Source organism: Staurois parvus, unplaced genomic scaffold (genome assembly GCF_062004578.1).
Source record: "Staurois parvus isolate SC_StPar_1 unplaced genomic scaffold, SC_StPar_1.0 ptg000709l, whole genome shotgun sequence".
NCBI classification, from domain to species: Eukaryota; Metazoa; Chordata; class Amphibia; order Anura; family Ranidae; genus Staurois; species Staurois parvus.
The window spans coordinates 1,767,952-1,792,089 of NW_028318505.1; the positions used below are offsets into that span (position 1 = coordinate 1,767,952).

Consider the following 24,138-nt stretch of genomic DNA (forward strand, 5'->3'; position numbering starts at 1 on the left):
GTGTTCACAGCCTTTAAAATCACATACCGCACTCACCAGATAATGGTGAAAAAAATCGCCTCATGTATGGGCTCAGGAATCCTAGATCCCCTCAACTCAGCCTCCAGTCACCAGGTCAAAATGGAAATCCCCCAATGCAGGTGAAGATATATGCCTCAGAACTGCAAACTGTAGTTTAAATCAGCCTCCATCCTCCAGGACCACCAGAGATCACTCGCCATAGGAGTGAAAAATGTATTTAGTTTAACCCCTTCCAGTCCGGACACTTTCACCCCCTTCCAGTCCGGACACTTTCACCCCCTTCCAGTCCGGATACTTTCACCCCCTTCCAGTCCGGACACTTTCACCCCCTTCCTGTCCAGGCCAATTTTCAGCTTTCAGCACTATCACACTTTGAATGACAATTGCGCGGTCATGCAACACTGTACCCATATGAAATTTTTTTACCATTTTTTTGAGACAGATAAAGCTTTATTTTGGTGGTATTTATTTACCGCTGGGATTTTTCTATTTTTTTTGCTATGTAAATGAAAATGTCCAAAAAATTTTTAAAAAAGTGTTTTTCCTATAAAGTTTTGCAAATAAATAATATTTCATCATAAATCCTGGCCAAAATTTATTCCGTTATCTTTTTAGTAAAAAAAAAATAAGCCAAATTAGTTTAAAACCAAAAATTATAATTTTTAAACATTTTTTTTTACATTTTCATTTTTTTTTTTTTTATATTATTATTATTATTTTTTTTACATACTGTCACCCTAGCAGTACAGTGTCACCATGGTGACACTGTACTACTTGTGGGGGGTGATGAAGATTTTTTTTTTTTTTTTTACACTGATTGCTTTTACACCCATATAGGAGTTAAATGCAATCATTTCTCTTTCTCTCTGTCTGCATTCTTTCAGCCATTGAGAACTGCTAAGTGAGCTGTGATTGGTCACAGCTTGTCACATGGTACAAGGCTGTTGTGAATAGCCCTGTACCATGTGACCTTTGTGATCATTCACAGATTTCACACGTAGTAAGCAATAAAAATAATCTTGCTTACTACTCTGCATGTGATCACTGATTGGCCAATCAGCGAACACATGATCGGGACCTCGTACAGAGGTCCCGTCCGACGATCAGTGTTTCACTGTGTCCAGGGGACACAGCGGGCACTGAATCGCGGTGCTGCACGCTCCCAGGGAGCGTGTACAAGCAGGGTGCGGGGAGGCCGTTTATAAACGGCCTGCTGACCCTGCAGTGCCACCGTCAGGCCGTTTATATACATGGGCCCGGACCGGAGGGGGTTAATACTGCAAGACTCAAATAGGATGAATGCAAATACCAAACCACTCACATCTTAAAAGAATGTAATCAGCATTTATTATTTATCTGGAGCCAAATCGCCACATCACCGGGGTAAAGATCTCGCAGTCAGCGATAGATGACGGCATGTTAGAATCCACCCTCTAGCAAGATGGCCCCTGAGAGCGCCGCACGCCGGCGTGCGCTCCACTCACCAGAGGTGACGTGGTACGTTGGATGGCGAAGCCGGAAATGCGTCAACGCGTTCTGCCCCTCCTCCAGGGTGTTTTCACAGACTGGTAATTGGAGGCTGAGTTGAGGGGATCTAGGATTCCTGAGCCCATACATAAGGCGATTTTTTTCACCATTATCTGGTGAGTGCGGTATGTGATTTTAGCACAACGGGTGTGAACACTGGTCAACGGTCTTGGAATAAAGACTTTCAATTTCATTCTACTCACTATATTATATTAATTGGAGTGGGACTATTTAACAATGATACATTTTTCTTTGTATGATTGTTTTGTATTATTTATAATATTTTTTAAGTTGTTTATTTATTTGCGCTGTTTTTTATGTTTTTTTGTAAAAAGGAAGACTCACCTGTCCTGCTGCCAGTTCCTGTTATCTTTGCTTTCTTCAGTGGCTGAAGCACCTGATGGTTGCCTGTGTCCCCATTCTGCGTTTTGTGGGTCCTTCCACCACCCCATACATCTGTACAAAGCACAGTAGGGACATAGGGCTCGGCAGATACAGTAGAACCACATTGTACGGCGAGGAACCAGGTGCTGGATGTGAAGATGCTTCAGCTGGCAATGAAAAAAGAGATTTCAGGAACACGCAGCAGGAAAGATAAGAATGAAGGACCATTCATACTTGTGCGTTGTGGCCAGCATGGCAATGCACCTGCTCTGTGTGTGGTGTATGGTGGTGCCATTCATTGTGGACGTCATTCAACGTATTGCACAACAGAGCTCAGCACACTGCTAGACTATTCACACTTGTGGGTTGTGGCCAGCATGGCAATGCACCTGATCTACGTGTGGTGTGTGGTGGTGCCATTCATTGTGGATGTCACCCAAGATATTGTACAACAGAGATCAGCACACCATTCACACTTCTGGGATGTGGCCAGCATGGTAATGCACCTGCTCTATATGTGGTGCGGTGTAGTGTGTGGTGGTACCATTCATTGTGAATGGCACCCAACATATTCCACAGTATGAATAGCACCACCATGCACCACACATAGAGCAGGTGCAAGAATGACAATACACCTGCTCTGTGTGTGGTGCCATTCATTGTGGATGTCACCCAACATATTGTACAACAGAGCTCAGCAAACCACTGGACCATTCACCTGTGCGTTGTGGCCAGCATGGCAATGAACCTGCTCTGTGTGAGGTGTATGGTGGTGCCATTCATTGTGGACGTCACCCAATGTATTGTACAACAGAGCTCAGCACACCACTGGACCATTCACCTGTGCATTGTGGCCAGCATGGCAATGCACCTGCTCTGTGTGTGGTGCGGTGTACGGTGGTGCCATTCATTGTGGATGTCACCCAATGTAATGTACAACAGAGCTCAGCACACCACTGAACCATTCACCTGTGCGTTGTGGCCAGCATGGCAATGTACCTGCTCTGTGTGTGGTGCGGTGTACGGTGGTGCTATTCATTGTGGATGTCACCCAATGTATTGTACAACAGAGCTCATCACACCACTAGACTATTCACACTGCTGGGTTGTGGCCAGCATGGCAATGCACCTGCTCTGTGTGTGGGGCGGTGTACGGTGGTGCCATTCATTGTGGACGTCACCCAATGTATTGTACAACAGAGCTCATCACACCACTAGACTATTCACACTGCTGGGTTGTGGCCAGCATGGCAATGCACCTCCTCTGTGTGTGGTGCGGTGTGTGGTGGTGCCATTCATTGTGGACATCACCCAACGTATTCTACAACAGAGCTCAGCACACCACTGAACCATTCATACTTGTGTATTGTGGCCAGCATGGCAATGCATCTGCTCTGTGTGTGGTGTGGTGTATGGTGGTGCCATTCATTGTGGACGTCACCCAAAGTATTGTACAACAGAGCTCAGCAGACCACTGGACCATTCACCTGTGCATTGTGGCCAGCATGGCAATGCACCTGCTCTGTGTGTGGTGCGGTATACGGTGGTGCCATTCATTGTGGATGTCGCCCAACGTATTGTACAACAGAGCTCAGCACATAACTGGAACATTCACACTTGTGGGTTGTGGCCAGCATGGCATTGCACCTGCTCTGCATGTGGTGTGCATTGGTGCCATTTATTGTGGATGGCACCCAACCTTTTATACAGTGGACCCCAACTTACCACACCACATATACCATGTATTAAAAAAAGGTTGTGTGTTTTTTCATCTGCTGTGGTGCCTTGGCAGTCCATTCATAATAAACGGGCCACCTTAACTCTCCGAAGGTTAATCGGTGCCATAGCGTTAAAGCACCACAACAGAACAAGTCCTAAAAAGTCTTCTTTGTTTCTGCAGCTTTTGTCATCTCCCACCTCCAACCTTTGCACTGAACTATGAATAAGTTATTACACCATTCCCGAGGTCTTTTATGTACTATATACCTCTTAAAAGCCCATATGTGTACTTCCCATTCCTGCTTTCTGTGCCTGAAACATGTCAGTATGGGCATACAGTGCATTGTACAAATACTTGGCTGGATTGTGGTGTTGGGCTCCTACTTTCACACTGGTTTCTGGTGGGCTGGGATTGTAGAAAAATAATATGGTATTATTCTAGCAGTGTTAAGGAGTACATTTAGGGATTTGTGATACAGAAGCAGAGTAGATGGGGATTTCAATTTGTCCAAAGTCCGGCTTTAGTCTTAAAACATGTTGTACTGAAATATGAATACACTTACATTTCTTGATCTTATCCCATCATTTCTTATCCTTGCAGGTCCTCCTCCCACTGCAAGTCCAGGCTCTGTGTAAGTACCCTTCCATTAATGATCCTTCAGACCTTTGGTCGTGTTAGACCTCGCTGACAGAATGGTGGAAATGAAATTGTAAATGTAGTTGGATTTGGGAACTAACAAGATGATGAATAGCCTACCCTTCCAGAACCTGAGTATACAGTTTGTTTGGTTCCCAAGTCCTACTTCATAGAAGCCCTGGTTTTCATACACTTCACTGTTGAGGGCCAACAAGCTTCAATCAGCTGTAAATCATTCGGAATAAACGGCACTGAAATATTAAGCTATTGGTGTGCTTTAGACCAGCAGTTCCGGATATACTATAAAGTGGGTATAAGTGAGCGCTAAGGGTAAAACAGCTGCTGAACACAAAAGGTACCAAAAAAACAACCTCCAAAATTCACATAAAGATAAGAGTTCCACGCTTATAAAGATAATTAAAACACATAAAATTATATAACAAAGTGTATAACTGCAAAAAGCGCAGGTAAATAAAAGTTCTGTTCCTGTCACTAATAGAGTGACTCAATAGTAAAGGTGCTCAGTTCACAATCTCCTCAATAGATGGAGTGAAGTGGGGGATCAGTTGGATCCCTGTTGGTATATGGTGATGACCAGAAAACAATATATACCAAAATTAATATAAGACTGTGCACTCACCAGATGCACAATCAATATGCGCATGTAAGAGATAACCCCTCTTAAGGTATGACTCCAGGGCTCATCTGAAGCAAGGTCTGGTCTAGTTCTGCGTTGTGGACCCTCAGCTGTCACGCATGGCTCTGTCTCCTATTGCTCTTGACTCTGTAGGTAATTGGAAGCTCACCCAAGAGCCCCAGAGAAAAAAGGAGACCAGAATAGCGTGATACTGTTTGAACATGCGTGCGTTTATTCCATCCAGCAAAAAGGGTATAAAAACATAATACTGACCAGACAAGAAAGTAGGTTGGCCACCGGGACCCCAATGGTGCCGGCGGCAGTAAAACGTCACTGTGACGCAGTTCCTCCCTGGCGCGTTTCGTGCAACCGCACTTACTCATAGGGGGTATGCTCTAGGATATACAGTTAGCTCAGGGATAAAAAAGAATTATTTGAGTTCATCACAGAGGACAAGGGGGCACTCTTTACATCTGGAGGAAAAGAAATGTAATCTCCAAACATGGAAAGGTTTCTTCACTGTGAGAGCTGTGAAAATGTGGAATAGACTCCCTCAAGTGTTGGTTCGGGGCAACTCAGTGGATTGCTTCAAAAAAGGCCTGGATTGTTTCTTAGATACACAGAATATTTACATGGCTCTGCCCTCTATCCTAAAATACGTAAGACCTGTGTCAACATTTTTTTGTTCACATCAGAGGTGCTTTTCGTCCTTATAGTCTATAGGAGTACATAGAGGAGGAGAGCACCACAAGATTATACTAAGTCCAGTAAAGGTTTGCAAAAGGTCATTGGATACAACAACGCATTTCAGGCTCACAATTCCCCTTCATCAGGGAAATGATGCGGGGAGATTGGACAGCAGCTCCTTAAGAGAAGGATTAAAAAGATTGCAGGTTGCCAGTCTGATAGCTGTTGCAAGCCCCCCATATTCTTTGATCTATGGTCAGGATAAATTAACCTTTACTGGACCAAGGGCTTGTTCACATAATGTCCGTGTCTGTGTTTTCTGTTCACCATACACGTGCAATGGTGTGCAGAGAGTCGCATCTCAATAGACATGGTGTGAAGAAGCCTTTCATATGAACCAGTGGAGCTGTGATACTTTATGTACTGTTTTGACCTCTCCATGGACCTCTAGGTACACCCTGGGTGCCAGAGTTGCCCTTAAGAACTGGATGTTGAACTAGTTTTTACCTACGTTTGGGATTCAGTGCTCCACCAACAAGTTTTCTGAAACCTTACAAGTCTATGGGAATGCAAAGGCAGCTTGAAACAGGTCAAATGCAGATCAGATGGAGGTCAACGGAAGGACTAATGTACCCGGAAAATAATTCTCAGTGACCTCAGAAGCATCAAAAACTGATGTCCAAAAAAAGTGTAATTTTCCCATTGATACAAGCCCAAAGTCCATCAACACAGGTCCTAATAAACACCTTATTTCTTGGATATGTGAAGGAATTAAGACACTCAGCTTCACACTGGCTTGGTAAGGGGCTTTGGGTTTTTTTTAATCCAACCTCACTATTTGGTAGCTAAATGTTTGCCAAAGACTGCAAGTGCTTGTCTAAATGCAACCCTAAAGGTGTTTTCAGTTCTACAGTCACGGAGTGTTTGGATGACCTTCAGAAAAACTGGTTGATGCCTTTTAAATGCTCTGTGAAGTAATGCCCTTGTGGACATCTTCGCCTAGACTTTCTTCTGTCCTGCACGAAATCCAGAGGTAGGAGCTGTAATGGGCACCGATCAGTTACCCACAGCACCCAAATTTTAGTTTAAGGAGCTGTAATGGGCACGGATTAGTTACCCACAGCACCCAAATTTTATTTTAAGGAGCTGTAATGGGCATGGATCAGTTACCCACAGCACCCAAATTTTACTTTAAGGTGCCCTTTGTAGAAAGTTCAAGTTGGCTGGTGGCTTCAATACTTCCCAATGATAGAAATACAGAAAGGAGTACCCGACCAAAAACAGTTGAAAAAGTCCAAGACTTTTAATTGTTGGTCCAAGAACTTTAACTGTTGGTAAACAGACCATAACAACTTTCAATGCATTTTGGGGGGCAACACTATGCTCCCTTCATTTGGGGCTTAACACAGGATAAACCTTTATTGCTGCTCAGAGAATGTTACATTGTTCCATGTGGAGAGTTCAATACTGGTTCTATAATAGATCTGTGAAGTCCCTATTTTCTCAGGTTTTACCCTGTGTTCTATGTTGAGCCCTGATGAAGGAGGAGTGTTGTTGCCCCCAAAACATGTTGGATGTTTTTATATGACTTTCATTTTTACTAACAATTAAAATGATCTTAGACTTTCTCAACTATTTTTGGTTTGGTGGTCCTTTTTGTATTTCTATGGTTGGGGTACTGTTGGGTGCCCACTGAGGGAAGCCTTGCTGTGTGGGAGCCGCCTTGCCAGAGCTTTTGAGCTTTTTTGAGGTTTTCCTTCATTTGACTGCATGGATGAGTTTAAAACTTCACAGCGCCTCAGTAAAGTGGTTTTAAACCCTTACATATACCTAGTGCAGTGACTGGCCTCAGGTGATACACAAAGATTAAACAAATCCTCCTGCGTAAGTTGTACCTGTTTATCTCTAGATTTCTCTTCACTGCACCCATTCGAAGTGCTGAACTTTAAAGCTTGTCTAAAAGTTCAGAAAGAAAAGGGGGAGGGGAGGCTGAAGTTACACACTGCAAAGAGTGGAGAGGAGAGCTCTGAGAGACCCCCCCCCTCACACAAGAACAGAGCGGAGGCTGTTAATGTGCTGGTCTTTCCCTGTCACCGTTTTTCTCTTGGTGTCAGGAAAACTTGTCATTCATGCAGATAGCAGACGGACATAGCAGCAGCCAAAAGTGATACTTAGTGCCCTGGATTGAGACAAGGGGTATGCTTTGTTCATACTTCATGTCTGAGGTTTACAACCACTTTAAATATGTTGTTCTGGAGTTCAATACTTTCCAAACCACAGACGCGTTTCAGGTCAGCATTTCAGAAAATACAGATTCCCACAGATCAGCATAACAGCCAGGAAACCAGCATTTTTTAGAGAGCTGAACAATGCCAGCCAGTGTGTTTTCTCAGCGCAGGTTTCCTTTAAGGCAATCGCCATGATGGCAGATGGCAGGTTTGGGCATGGATAATCGTTTCGAACGTCGGCGCTCTATGCCATATAAGTCGGTTACTCCATTTTGATCCCATTTCTCGTCTCCTCGTCTCTTTTTTTTTTTGTCTGCCCTCCCTTTCCCCTTCCTTTCTGTGTGTAATGAGAAAAATCCTCTTGAAGTGGTTACTGAGAGCTGCCAAAGCTGCTGCCTCCAATGGTCGCCTCTAAAGCCCCGTCTTCCTTTAATATCCTGCCAATTTCTCTGGCACTTCTGGGGTATGATGTTGCCTTTGACAAATATGGATGTATGTTTTAGATTTTATGTTTCCTAGTGATGCCCGGAGTGCTAAAACTGACATACAGTACACTGCACATGAAAGGCATTCTGGGATCCAACACCCCCCTAATAGCTCATTAAAGGCACTTTGTAAATCACTCTGCTGTGCACCGCCTATTTAACCATTAACTGGCTGGGATGCCTTAAGGGCTGGACCTGCACAAGCAACTGTGATGGATGGAAATGCAGCGTGGGGTTCAGACAAACTTCGTACTTGTCCTGCGCATCGTTCTTCGTTCTTGTCCAGCTTCCCCTGCAGGTGCAGTCATGGCATATTCATGTGCACAGTCACCTGCACAGCAGGAGATCGCCCCTGGAAACTGTTTCAGACACAAAGAGTTTGGCATTAAATCTAGGTTCACACCTATGCAGGGTGCGTTTGAGCCATTTCTGCACTGCATTTTTGCCGCCTTTTTTTTTCTTGTTGCTAGGCAGATTTAACATGCATCATAACGCATCACATTTTTCTTCCTTTTTTTCCCATTTTTCTTGCTGCTAGACAGATTTAAAATGCATCACATTTTTCTTCCTTTTTTTCTAATTCTTCTTGTTGCTAGGCAGATTTAAACCGCAACATAACGCATCACATTTTTCTTCCTTTTTTTCCCATTTTTCTTGCTGCTAGACAGATTTAAAATGCATCACATTTTTCTTCCTTTTTTTCTAATTCTTCTTGTTGCTAGGCAGATTTAAAACGCAACACAACGCATCACATTTTTCTTCCTTTTTTTCCCCATTTTTCTTGCTGCTAGACAGATTTAAAACGCATCACAACGCATCACATTTTTCTTCCTTTTTTTTTCCATTTTTCTTGGTGCTAGACAGATTTAAAATGCATCACATTTTTCTTCCTTTTTTTTCTAATTTTTCTTGTTGCTAGGCAGATTTAAAACGCATCACAACGCATCACATTTTTCTTCCTTTTTTTTGTTGCTAGGCAGATTTAAAATGCATCACAACGCATCACATTTTTCTTCCTTTTTTTCTCATTTTTCTTGTTGCTAGGCAGATTTAAAACGCATCACAACGCATCACATTTTTCTTCCTTTTTTAAAAATTTTTTTTGTTGCTAGGCAGATTTAAAATGCATCACAACTCATCACATTTTTCTTCCTTTTTTCCCATTTTTCTTGCTGCTAGGCAGATTTAAAACGCATCACAACGCATCACATTTTTCTTCCTTTTTTTTCCATTTTTCTTGTTGCTAGGCAGATTTAAAATGCATCGCAATGCATCACATTTTTTTCCATTTTCTTGTTGCTAGGCAGAGTTAAAGCGGAGCTCCATCCAAAAGGGGACGTTCCGCTTTAAGGACTGCTCCCCCGCTCCCCATTAAAGATTGGCACCTTTGGGGGTGGGGGGAGCGGGTACCCGAATTTGACAGGTACCCTCTCCCACTTTCGGCCCGATCGCCTAGGTGATTGGAAACGGAAGGTGTCCTCCCTTCCTCCCTCCCTGTAGTCTTTTGGGATACGTGACAGGTCCCAGAAGACTACAGGACCATTCATGAAGCGCAACGCTACTTGCGCATGTGCAGTGGGTACCCGGCTGTGAAGCCGCAAGCTGTCACAGCCGGGTGCCCACATTGAAGATGCCGGCCTCCTGGAATACAGGACGGCCGGTGAAACGGGCTGCGGGGGACACACCACGGGACCGAGGGACAGGTAAGTGGCTGTTTTTTAAAAGTCAGCAGCTACAGTTTTTGTAGTTGCTGACTTTTATTTTTTGACAGGGTGAGTGGAGCTCGACTTTAAAACACAAAATGCATTAAAAACAACGCAGCAAAAACGCAAAACATGCTTTTATGCAGCATTTCCATGGAAGTCTATAGAACCAGAAAACGCAACTTTTTGCGTTTAGAAAAGTCCTTGACCCTTTCCAAAAAAACGCACCAGGTGAAAATGCGGAGATGTGAACCTGTTCCATAGGAAATTGTGTTACATGAACTCTACCGCGTTTCTGCAAAATGTTGCGGAAAATGCTTAGGTGTGACCCCAGGGTGAAGGTCCATTTGGAATGCTTGAGTTCTGATGCGCTAAAACACGTATTGCGGTTCTCCATACCAAAGATAATGCTGTGCGGTTTGACAAATGCATTTATTTCTGTGTTTTAATACATTAGGAAGGCCCGTAGAAGTCAATGGCAGTGCATGAAAACACAGGGGCCCCATGATCCCCTATTGCCTGGGGGCCCCATGAGTTGTCAGTCCGCCCCTGCTCTGCAGTTTTACCCCCCAACTGCTAATGTGAATGTGCCCTAACCATATGTGCCCTACACCTAGATCTAAAGGGAACCTAACATTAAAAAAATCCCAGTATCGTTTGTTTCCATATGTTTTTTTTTCTTTAATTATATGCCTCCGTCTGCCAGGATGAGTAACCTAAAATGATCCTAAAGAACTCCATCCAATCAATGAAACTTTTCATGGTAAGCAAGTGAGTGTACATTATGAGTTTTTATTTAGAAGGATCCCAAAAAAAGTGATTTTATTTAGATTTTTGGCTATATTTTTAAACTCATATTTCATGTTCTGATTTGGCAGGCTCCCTCTAGTGGCTGTTTGTGGGAGCAGCCAGCGTCCTGGTTACATACGGGTTTATACAGAAGGCTGACGTGTATGTCATTTATATATTCATCTTTAAAAAGCTGCAAATTTCCATTTCATACTAATCACCCATCCAGATGTCTCTACAGTTCCCAGCTCCATCGTATAAAACGATTTTTATTTGGTATTTTTCTACATCCACCCATGGAAGTCTCTCTGCTCACTTCTGGAGGGAGGGAGGGAGGGAGGGAGAGAAACCCCCCCCCCGGATGTGGAACATGTGTGTTCTGTATAAAGCACACGCAGCCAGCCCACCAACTCCCACACCTTCCTATTACACTGATTTTCATGTCGACTTGGGAGGCTTCAAAAAGTATTACTTTATAATTGTATTAAAAAAAAATTTAAAAATCAAGCGATTTGGAAGCTTTGTAGAAACACGTGGATCTAATGCCGCACACTGTGAGCTTGTGATCCGGGTCTGATCCATTTACTGACTATCCCTCTGGCATCCCCAAATCACCGCACATCATAGTTAGTGATCCTAATACTACAGAACGCGGTCAAAGCACACGGGGAAAAATCTTCCTTTCTCTTCTGCTTTTATGTGCTTAAGCTTTTGTTTTACCTATTTTTGATCGAATGTTCTTAGGCACCTTTCACACGGGCGTTCGGTTTGTTTCATCAGTTCGCTCACTTTTTTTCCAAGAAAAAAAGCATCAGTTCACATCAGTTTTTCATCAGTTTACGTCAGTTTTTCATCAGTTTATGTCAGTTTTTCATTAGTTTTTCATCAGTTTACGTCAGTTTTTCATTCGTTTTTCATCAGTTTTTCATCAGTTTACATCCGTTTTTCATTGTTTTTTCATCATTTTACATCCGTTTTTCATCAGCTTACATCTGTTTTCCATCGGTTTTTCATCAGTTTACATCCGTTTTTCATTGTTTTTTCATCAGTTTACATCCGTTTTTCATCAGCTTACATCAGTTTTTCATCAGCTTACCATTTTTCATCAGTTTTTCATCAGCTTGCATCCGTTTTTCATCAGTTTACATCCGTTTTTCATTAGTTTTTCATCAGTTTACATTGGTTTTTCATCAGTTTACATCCGTTTTTCATCATTTTACATCCGTTTTTCATCAGCTTACATCTGTTTTTCATCGGTTTTTTTCATCAGTTTACATCCGTTTTTCATAGTTTTTTTCATCAGTTTACATCTGTTTTTCATCAGCTTACATCCATTTTTCATTGGTTTTTCATCAGTTTACATCCGTTTTTCTTCGGTTTTCATTGGTTTTGCATCAGTTTACATCTGTTTTCAATTGGTTTTTCATCAGTTTTTCATTGTTTTTTCATCAGCTTACATCTGTTTTTCATTGGTTTTCATCGGTTTTGCATCAGTTTACATCGGTTTTTCTTTGGTTTTTCATCAGTTTACATCCATTTTTCATCGTTTTTTCATCAGTTTACATCGGTTTTTCATCAGCTTACATCGGTTTTTCATCAGCTTACCATTTTTCGTTTACATCCGTTTTTTATTGGTTTTTCATCGGCTTACATAATTTTTCATCTGTTTTGCATCAGTTTACATCCGTTTTCAATTGTTTTTTTATCAGTTTACATCGGTTTTTCATCAGTTTACATCGGTTTTTCATCAGCTTACATCCGTTTTTCATCAGCTTATATCATTTTTCATCTGTTTTGCATTAGTTTACATCCGTTTTCAATTGTTTTTTTATCAGTTTACATAGTTTTTTCATCAGTTTACATCGGTTTTTCATCAGCTTACATCTGTTTTTCATTGGTTTTTCATCAGCTTACCATTTTTCATTGGTTTTTCACCAGTTTACATCCATTTTTTTCATCAGTTTACATCCGTTTTTCATTGGTTTTACATCAGCTTACATCCATTTTAAATTGGTTTTCCATCAGTTTACATCCGTTTTTCATCGGTTTTCATCGGTTTTGCATTAGTTTACATCCGTTTTCAATTGATTTTTCATCAGCTTACATCCATTTTTCATTGGTTTTTCATCAGTTTACATCTGTTTGTCATTGGTTTTTCATCAGTTTACATCCATTTTTCATCAGTTTTTATTGGTTTTGCATCAGTTTACATCCGTTTTCAATTGGTTTTTCATCAGTTTACATCCATTTTTCATTAGTTTTTCATCAGCTTACATCCGTTTTTCATTGGTTTTTCATCAGTTTACATCAGTTTTTCATCGGTTTTGCATCAGTTTACATCTGTTTTTCGTCCGTTTTCATTGGTTTTGCATCAGTTTACATCCATCTGTCATCGGTTTTTCATCAGCTTACATCCATTTTTCATCCATTTTCCTTCTCTTACATCCATTTTTCATCCATTTTTCATCCGTTTACATCTGTTTTTTGTCTGTTCTGTTTTTTTTAAAGAAGAAAAATAGGGTTTTCTTATATTCAAAAAAACGGGTGTTAACGGATGCGGACATTAACAGATGCAAACAGATGATCATCTGTTTACATCCGCTAATCCATAGAAATACATGGGGGTCTGTTTTTCATCCGTAAATGGAAAGATGAAAAACAGACATACAGAACGCCTGTGTAAAAGGGGTCTTAGGCTGCCATTAAAAGCTATTTTCTGTTCTGGTTGAATGTTTTTAGGCTTTTTTTTGTTGTTGTTGAATGTTGTTAGGGGTGTTGTTTTAGGGTACAGTATGTTCTCTTCTGATCGAATGTTGTTAGGCTATTGTTTGTTTTAGGCTCTTTTCCTTAGTGATTGAATGTTCTTGGGGTAATGATTTAGGCTATTTTTAGTCAAATGTTAGGTTATTTTCTCTATTAGCTGTATGTTCTTATGCTGTTGTTTTAAGCTGTTTTCTCTTCTAATTGAATGTTCTTAGGCTATCATTGCCAAGCTGTTGTTTTAGGCTATTTTCACTACAGGTCAAAAGTTCTTTGCCAATTATTTTAGCCTGTTTTTGGGCAATTGTTGTCAGGTTATTGTTTTAGAATATTTTTGCTTCTGGTCAAATGTTCTAAGACTATTCATTTATGCTATTTTTGGTCAAATGTTCTTTGGCTATTGTTTTAGGGTATTTTCTCTACTGGCTGAATGTTCTTAGGCTATCCTTGATAAACTGTTGTTTTAGGCTATTTTCTCTACAGGTCAAAAGTTCTTAGCCTATTATTTAGCCTTTTCTTTTGGTCAAATGTTGTCAGGTTATTTTCTAGGCTGGTTTTGCTTCTTGTCATATGTCCTTGGGCTATTGTTTTAGGCTATTTTTATTTTTGCATCTGGACAAGTGTTGGGCTATTGATTTAGGCTGTTTTGGTCAAATGTTCTTAGGCTATTGTTTTAGGCTATTTTCTCTACAGGTCAAATGTTCTTAGCCTATTATTTTAGCTTATTTTTTATCAAATGTTGTCAAGTTATTGTTTTAGGCTATTTTATCCAGTTGCCAAATGCTCTTAGGCTATTGTTTTAGGTTGTTTTTGATTCTGGTCAGATGTTCCTGGACTATGGTTTTTGGCTATTTTTGGTCAAATGTTCTTAGGCTTTTATTTTAGGCTACTTTCTATACTAGCTGAATGTTCTCAGGCTATGGTTTTAAGCTATTTTCTCTTCTGATTGAATGTTCTTAGGCTATTGTAGCTAAGCTGTTTTAGGCTATTTTCTCTACAGGTTGAAAGTTCTTAGCCTATTGTTTAGCCTTTTTTTGGTCAAATGTTGTCCGGTTATTTTTTTAGGCTGTTTTGCCTCCTGTCAAATGTTCTTGGGCTGTTGATTTAGGCTATGTTTGGTCAAGTATTCTTCGACTATTGTTTTAGGCTATTTTTACATCTGACCAAGTGTTCTTGTGGTATTGATTTAAGCTATTTTTGGTCAAATGCACTTAGACTGTTGTTTTTAGGCTCTTTTCTCTACTGGCTGAATGTTTTCAGGTTATTGTTTTAAGCTAAAGTTTTAGGCTATTTTCTCTACAGGTCGAAAGTTCTTAGCCTATTTTTTTAGCTTATTTTTGGTCAACTGTTGTCAAGTTATTGTTTTAGACTATTTTTTTTGCTGTCCAAATGTTCTTAGGCTATTGCTTTAAGTTGTTTTTGATTCTGGTCAAATGTTCCTGGACTATTGTTTTAGGCTATTTTTCATCAGATGTTGTTAGGCTATTGTTTTTGTTTTAGGCTATTTTTCATCAGATGTTGTTAGGCTATTGTTTTAGGCTATTTATTCTACTGGCTGAATGTTCTCAGGCTATTGTTATAAGTTATTTTCTCTTCTGAATGAATGTTCTTAGGCTATTGTTGCTAAGCTGTTGGTTTAGGCTATTTTCTCTACAGGTTGAAAGTTCTTAGCCTATTATTTAGTCTTTTCTTTGGTCAAATGTTGTCCGGTTATTTTTTTAGGCTGTTTTTGCCTCCTGTCAAATGTTCTTGGGTTATTGTTTTAAGATATTTTCTCTTCTGATTGAATTTTCTTAGGCTGTTGTTGCTACGCTCTAGGCCCTTAACTCCACAAATCGAATGTTCTTAGTCTATTATTTTGGCTTATTTTCCATCAAATGTTGTCAGGTTATTGTCTTGGGCTATTTTCTCTTAGGCTAATGTTTTAGGATATTTTTTCTTCTGGTCAAATTGTTCTTGGGATATTGTTTTAGGCTATTTTTGGTCAAATGCTGTTAGGCAATTGTTTTAGGCTATTTTCTCTTCCGGTCAAATGCTCATTGGCTATTTTTTAGGCTATTTTTGGTCAGATATTGTTAGACTATTGTTTTAGGCTATTTTTGGTCAGATATTGTTAGACTATTGTTTTAGGCTATTTTCTCTACTGGTTGAATGTTCTTAGCCCATTATTTTAGCCTATTTTTTTGTTAAATATCATTAGGCTATTGTTTTTGGTTATTTTCTCTTCTGGCCAAATGTTCTTAAAGTGTATGTAAATCTAAAAAATAAAAAACCCTTGCACTGTATCTGTGATGTTTTTGTACTCGAGTTTTCATATTACTACTGTATTAGTGCCTGCTGTTCTTCTGTATTACCTGGTTGATCTTGCCTGTTCTCCTTCAGATAGTAAACTGACCATGCTAAACATGGCAGCTGATCCATGCATGTGTGGTCAGCATACGTGCTCCATCATCCCTCATTGAGATACAGGTATGCTGTGTAATCACACGGCGGCCTTTCTCCTCCGGGGAGGGGGGGGGGTCAGCGTAAACCACGCCTCCCTTTAGCCTTGTCTGACATTGGCTTGCCCTACAGCAGCAGCGATCACATGGCCTGCACTTTAGGAGGCAAAAAATGCACTAGAGGAAAGTTTTTAACAAAATCTAAAAATAGATTGATAATGTACGGGGGTCAAACTGGTGTCCCTCCAGCTGTTCCCAAACTACAAGTCCCATGAGGCATTGCAAGACTGACTGTTAGGCTCCATGTACACGGGACGTTTGGAAAACACTTCAGAACGATGGAAACTGACTGCTGGAAAACTTGGTTAAAAAATGTCAGTTTAGCCGCGTTTGCATACTGCGCTTATGCGCATTTGCATTTAGAAGCGTTTTTTAAGATAACCTCAGGAGACCTTCCAAAATGCCCAGAATGCACTGAAAAACAGTAAAAAATTAACTATTTCAGACATTTTGAGAGGAATAGAGAGAGCAGAAGCAGAGAGAGCAGTATGTGTTGAGATGACCTGTCTTTTCTGGTTGTATTCACTGTGGATCCCATCATGAGCATAATGCGGCGCGTTCTACCATTTCCTTCACGTGAAACCTGGAACTGACTGCGCTGGTGTACCGGGTCCATTTGAATACATGGAAAACACTTTGCATGCATTTCTGATGATGAAAAAAGGCTCTGGACAGCATCTGGACAAGGAACAGTTAAAAAACGCTTATAAACACAAACGCTTATAAACGCGGTTAGCCGCATTTCAAATGCCAAGTGTTTGGCATTTGAAACGCTGGTACATTCTACTCCTGAATGCAAGTTTGGTGCGTTCAAAATAACGACTGTAAACTCAACTGCCTGTAAAGGACGATGTGTACATGGACACATAGGAAAACATTAGGGAGAGTTCAGGGGCTGCTGAAAAAAACGCAGAAAAGCTCCTAAATGTGAATCTATCAGCTGCAGTATACATGGAGCCATAACTCCCAATGGCAGAGGCATGATGGGACTTGTAGTTTCATAACAGCTGGAGGGCCGCCAGTTTGACACCCCTGGATTAAAGGGTTACAATTATCCATTTAAAAATGTTTTTATTATAATTTACATTTACAACTGCTTTCAGGGAGTAGCTAAGCTGTCTTAGCTGGCAAGGAAGCAAGACCATGAGGACAGATGGGCAATTTGCCCGTTAGGCATGAGTCTGCATCTTTACATGGCCTACATTCGTGTCAGCCATCGTAAGTTTAGTTCAAACACAGCAAATACTTTACTCCTGCGCTGGGGATGGACTCAGCAGAGGCTAGGGTGACAATATAAATGTCCTGGAATATGCACTCCTTGCTGCCCTCAACGGACCGGGGTAGTCCAAAGTCACTGAATGCAAAAGAAAAACAAAAAGAGGGCGCACCGGCCTAGTGCATTATCGTAAAAAATATTTAATGAAAGGATATAAAAGTAGGTATCATACTCACAATGGACATATAAAACACATCACAATGAACAAAGGTGTTCAATCCATATAGCATCTGAGTCCACAACGATGGAACCCCGGATGACCAACTGGTTGACGCATTTCGAGGACTCTTCTGCAGACTCTTGGAGTGTTGGCTCTGAGGAAGAGGCTGAGTCCTCGAAACGCGTCAGACAGTTGGTTATCCAGGGTTCCATTGTTGTGGACTCAGATGCTATATGGATTGAACACTACTGTTCATTGTGATGTGCCTGTGTTTTATATGTTCATTGTGAGTATGATACCTACTTTTTTATCCTTTCATTAAATATTTTTTACGATACTGCACTAGGCCGGTGCGCCCTCTTTTTGTTTTTCTTTTGCATTCAGTGTCCACAACGATGGAACCCCGGATGACCAACTGGTTGAAGCATTTCGAGGACTCTTCTGCAGACTCTTGGACTGTTGGCTCTGAGGAAGAGGCTGAGTCCTCAAAACTCGTCAGCCAGTTGGTTATCCAGGGTTCCATCATTGTGGACTCAGATGCTATATGGATTGAACACCACTGTTCATTGTGATGTGCCTGTGTTTTCTATGTCCATTGTGAGTATGATGCCTACTTTTTTATCCTTTCTTTAAATATTTTTTACGATAATGCACTAGGCCGGCGCGCCCTCTTTTTGTTTTTCTTTTGCATTCAGTGTCCACAACAATGGAACCCCGGATAACCAACAACAATGGAACCCTGGATAACCAACTGGCTGACGTGTTTCGAGGACTCAGCCTCTTCCTCAGAGCCAACACTCCAAGAGTCTGCAGAAGAGTCCTCGAAACGCATCAGCCAGTTGGTCATCCAGGGTTCCATCTTTGTGGACACTGAATGCAAAAGAAAAACAAAAAGAGGGCGCACCGGCCTAGTGCAGTATCGTAAAAAATATTTAATGAAAGGATAAAAAAGTAGGTATCATACTCACAATGGACATATAAAACACAGGCACATCACAATGAACAGTGGTGTTCAATCCATATAGCATCTGAGTCCACAACGATGGAACCCTGGATAACCAACTGGCTGATGCGTTTCGAGGACTCAGCCTCTTCCTCAGAGCCAACACTCCAAGAGTCTGCAGAAGAGTCCTCGAAATGCGTCAACCAGTTGGTCATGCAGGGTTCCATCGTTGTGGACTCAGATACTATATGGTTTGAACACCTTTGTTCATTGTAATGTGCCTGTGTTTTATATGTCCATTGTGAGTATGATACCTACCTTTTTATCCTTTCATTAAATATTTTTTACGATACTGCACTAGGCCGGTGCGCCCTCTTTTTGTTTTTCTTTTGCATCGTAAGTTTAGTGTATGGGATTCGTGGCATCTGTGGAGTATGTCTTGGGGGAAGGCTGTACTGGGCTCCGTAGGGTACAGATATTTCCTTCATACAAGGTTACAAAGTTCTTATTCCCGGGATTCATAAATAGTCCAGAAACAGCAATGCACACCTCTCCAGGGGCTCCAATTTATGTCGAAATTTCAAAGTCCTCTCCTCCCATGTTTGAACGATCTCAGCTACTTTCAGATGTAATTAATGGGAACCGCGCTGTCCGGACCACCTGAGCTCCGGGAAACTCAATCCACAGCCACAAGAACAATGAGCATTCTGATGTAACAACGGCGTTCATTGTCCCGACCAGCTGCCAATCACAGCAGCGGGACCTCCGCATGCAGCATGTATCCAAACGCCGTGGAGCGGTCAGCGATTGGAGGACGTGTTTGTCTTTGTCTAATAAAAACATCATGGAAGGAAGTCAGTTGGGTGTACCCCCCCAATGTACTTCTCATCGCATTTCAGATTTCCGTTAGGGGGGTGGTATAGGCTTTTAAGATGATTTTATATAATCAGCGGTCATTTCATTCAAAAATCACAGACAAAAAAACAAAAAAAAACCCAGGACAGGCTCCCTTTAAATATGTAGCTTTTTCTTTATATAGTCCGGTTGTCCATATTGGAGTCAATAATAAAGTAGACACAAACCCTACCTGAATGACTAAGGCTGGCCATACACTATACAATTTTCTTGAGATTTTTGGTTAAGATTTACCAAAACCCATATAATAGGAGGTCAAAACTAACAACACTTTCAATTGTATCCAATTAGGTGGGCCCTTGCACTACATAGTTGAAGGTAAATCTAAAGGAAATTGGGCAGAAATTGGACAGAAAATTGGATAGTGTATGGCCAGCCTAAGGCTGGAATTTTTTTTTCTTCTAGTAATGGCGGCAACCAGCGACTTATAGCGGGACTGCGGCGGAAATTCTGACACTGGGGGGGACCCACTAGGTGTCACTGACATCCCCAGTGACACCAATACAGTGATCAGTGCTAAAAAGAAGCACTGACACTGTACTAATGGCTCTGGGGAGGAAGCATTTAACATGAGGGGCGATCAAAGGGTTAACTATGTGTGTGACGTGTTTTTACTAGGGGGCGGGGTGTTGGTGCTTCACTGTAAGCACACTGCTCTGGATGGCTATACTGTGCACAGCTATCCAGAGCAGTGTGCCCGAGCAGGGAGGAGGACTGTTAGTAAACAAAACAGTCCTCCTCCCCGTCGGTGGTCATCGGAAATCACCGGGCGTCGACAAGCAATTACCGGGGCCCGGTGATTGACAACTGCTGCCGTGAATGGCGGCGCGAGTAGGGCGTGCCCGCTACCTGGAAATGTGAAATCATGTATACTGTATATATACGTGATTTTGCACACCCGTGCTGCCCTGTAGCAGTTTTTCTGCTTTAAGGTGGACGGGAAGTGGTTAATATTCATAGCAAGCACCCTCATCTGCATGATTTGTGGGGGAGGGAGGGGGCATTCAGGGGAGAAATTGCCCCTATTGTCTCCCTATGATGTCAGCTCAGGTCTAGGCTCAGGGACTGCAGAGAAGACCCCTTGTATTGCCTCCTCTTAGGAACCATTTTTTGGGGGGATTAGACAGGTTCTCTTTAGTGCCCCTGATTTGAATAATGTACGGCTGTTACAAGGTGTTACCAAATATATTTTCGTAATTAGAACCACAACGGCCGTGGGCCTAAAGCAAAGCTTGCTAATGCCCCTCTCCCCATACACTTCCTATAGTGAGGGCATTTAAAATGTGCCGCTTTTATAGAACTTGTTAACAAGGTGTGGGATGTGGTTTTGTCTGTGGTGGAGGAAAGTCATTTTCACATAGATGCTATTTCCAGCGAACCGCATGGAGTCCGAGTTAGTCATCTGCAACTCGTTGAAGGTTACAGAACGCTTAGAAAATGAGAATGAAAGGCCGGGGCACTTTGTGTTCACTGCTGTTTGGCTAAAAGGTTCATGGTTACAAAGTTGACACATTTAAAGGAGAACTCCAGGTATGAGATTAGTTTAAACTAGACTTTCTCAACCAGGGTTCCTCCAGAGGTTGCTAGGGTTGCTTGAGCAGTGGCAGATTTGTCTCCCACCTACAATGACCACTAACGTAAGGGGGTACTTTCCACTAAAATACAATTTATTATTTTTTCAACCAAGGTTCAATGGAAATCTAAGATTCCTCCAGAGGTTGCTAGGGTTACTGGAGCAGTGGCAGATTTGTCTCCCACCTACAATGACCACCAATGTAAGGGAGTATTTTCCACTAAAACACAATTTTTACATTTTTCAACCAAGGTTTCATGGAAATCTAGGATTCCTCCAGAAATCGTTTGGGTTGCTTGAGCAGTGGCAGATTTGCCTACCACCTACCATGACCACCAATGTAAGGGGGTACTTTCCACTAAAACACAGTTTAAACATTTTTCAATCAAGGTTCTATGGGAATCTAGGGTTCCTCTAGAGGTTGCTGGGTTGCTTGAGCAGTAGCAGATTTGTCTCCCACCTACAATGACCACTAACGTAAGGGGGTACTTTCCACTAAAATACAATTTATTATTTTTTCAACCAAGGTTCCATGGAAATCTAAGGTTCCTCTAGAGGTTGCTAGGGTTACTGGAGCAGTGGCAGATTTGTCTCCTACCTACAATGACCACCAATGAAAGGGAGTACTTTCCACTAAAACACAATTTATACATTTTTCAACCAAGGTTTCATGGAAATCTAGGGTGCCTCCAGAGGTCGTTTGGGTTACTTGAGCAGTGGCAGATTTGCCTCCCACCTACCATGACCACCAATGTAAGGGGGTACTTTCCACTAAAACACAATTTAAACATTTTTCAATCAAGGTTCCATGGGAATCTAGGGTTCCTCCAGAGGTTGCTAGGGTTACTTGAGTAGTGGCAGATTTGCCTCCCATCTACAATGACCACAAATGCAAGGGGGTACTTTCCAATAAAATATAATTTATTAATTTTTCAACCAAGGTTCCATGGAAATCTAGGGTTCCTCCAGAGGTTGTTCGGGTTATTGAGTAGTGGAAGATTTGCCTCCCACCTACCATGACCACCAATGTAAGGGGGTACTTTCCACTAAAACACAATTTATATATTTTTCAACCAAGGTTCCATGGAAATCTAGGGTTCCTCCAGAGGTTGCTATGGTTACTTGAGCAGTGGCAGATGTGTCTCCCACCTACAATGACCACCAATGTAAGGGGGTACTTTCCACTAAAACACAATTTATACATTTTTCAATCAAGGTTCCATGGGAATTTAGGGTTCCTCCAGAGGTTGCTAGGGTTACTCGAACAATGGTGGATTAAACTCTCAGCTAATGGTGCCTACATAAATCCGGCACTAATGGCACTTGGCAGAGCCAACAGCATGGGACTAATGGAGCTCCTCCTCTCTTTTGTTAGGTGAGTGACCACTGGCACCAATAATCATGTTAGTTGTCTCTGAAGGAGGGCATTCTTTCCACCCACCACCGCTGCTATCAATCTGCCCAGTGCAACGTTTAGGAGATATTTGCTCTTTTTGAGAGCCTGCGCATGCTCTCTGAAGGAACGGCATACCCGTGCTGTTTCCTCAGAGTACTGTGCCGCGGTTCGGGACTCCCGCACACGTGCATGGGAGTGACATCATCGCGGCTCGGCCAGTCAGACAGCTAGACCTCGCGAACCCAGAAGGAAGACCGGGTGAAGATGGAAGCCTCTGCAGTAGTAACAGCGCACCACTGGAGGGCTTCATTGTAAGCTAAGTCCTTCATAATGTGCTATTATACGATGTATACCAGCATAATATGACATTACTTTGCAGGGGATTTTTTCATTTTTTTACTTGTGGTTTACAACCGCTTTAAGGTAAAAAACCTTGAGGCTTTAGAACCACTTTAACACCGCACTCTGACTCTACAAAAAAAAAACAAATCCAAGTCCAGATGGGTACCTACAGATGGTCAACTTTGGGCTAAGTGCAGTAAAAGTACAAAAATAATTTATTAGAAAAAATGAACAATACAAAATAGCACACTGAAAATCCATAAAACTATCACCAAACAAAATGACATCAATGGACTGAAAATAAGGTCTCATGTACACTGCAGCTGATAAACTCACGTTTAGGAGCTGTTCAGCATTTTTTTCAGCAGCCCCTGAACTCTCCCTAATGTTCTTCTATGTGTCCGTGTACACATCTTCATTTACAGGCATTTGAGTTTACAGTCGTTTTTTTTGAACGCACCAAACTTGCGTTCAGCAGACGATTTTATCAGCGTTTCATAACCGCAAAATGCTTGTAAACACAGCAAATCGCATTTATAAGCGTTTGAAAATTTTTTAACTCTTCATGAAAACTGCATGCAAAGTCCTTTTTTGAGTTTTTCAAGGTACTCAAATGGACAAAACACTGAACACAGGATGTTCCTACCATGCTTGTCACACATTGCAATGACCAATACACACCTCAGACCTCTCCCACCCTTGGAAACAAAAGATATGTTAATGACCAATTCACACCTCAGACCTCTCCCACCCTTGAAAACAAAAGATATGTTAATGACCATTCACACCTCAAATTCCTCATGCCAGGTGGCCTTAATGACTCCCTCCACCAGACACCTTTCCCACCCTTGGAAACGAAAGAAATGTTAATGAACAACTCACACCTAAGCTAATTTCAACACATACTGCTGTCTCTGCTTCTACTCTCTGTATTTCTCTGAAACAGTCTGAAATAGTTAATAATTTACCACTTTTCAGTGCATTCTGGGCATTTTGGAGGTTCTCCTGTGCTTCTCTTAAAAAAAACGCTTCTAAGTGCAAACGCGCATAAACGCGTTATGCAAACGTGGCTAAACAGACGTTTTTTAACCGACGTTTTCCAGCAGTCAGTTTCCATCGTTCAGTAGTGTCCCGTGTACATGGGGCCTAACTGTCACTTTGATAAAAGCAATAACTGTCACTTTGATGAAAATAACTGTCACTTTCTTGAAAACAATTGTTGCTTTGGAGAAATTTGGTATCCTTTTCCCGGTGTGTTAGCTTTGTGAACTAAGCCTATTATCAAATGCAATGGGGTTGATTTACTAAAGGCAAATAGACTGTGCACTCTGCAAAGGCAGTTGCTCCAGAGCTTAGTAAATGAGGTAGACCTTCACTTTGCAAAGAATACCCAATCACATGCATGGAAAAAGAAAAAAAAACAGCATTTTTGCATGCGCATGATTGGATGTTGGA

At 41.6% G+C, this 24,138-nt stretch overlaps 1 protein-coding gene across 1 annotated transcript in view; it reads left to right on the plus strand.

The window, feature by feature from the left end:
• The window catches only part of ROR1 (ROR family WNT receptor 1), a 441,584-nt gene that overhangs the window by 339,776 nt on the left and 77,670 nt on the right, over positions 1 to 24,138 (plus strand). Inside the window, exon 4 of the mRNA XM_089653390.1 lies at positions 4,253 to 4,283. Within this exon, the coding sequence (XP_089509516.1) occupies positions 4,253 to 4,283 (31 nt within the window). The remainder of the gene's footprint in view (positions 1 to 4,252; positions 4,284 to 24,138) is intronic.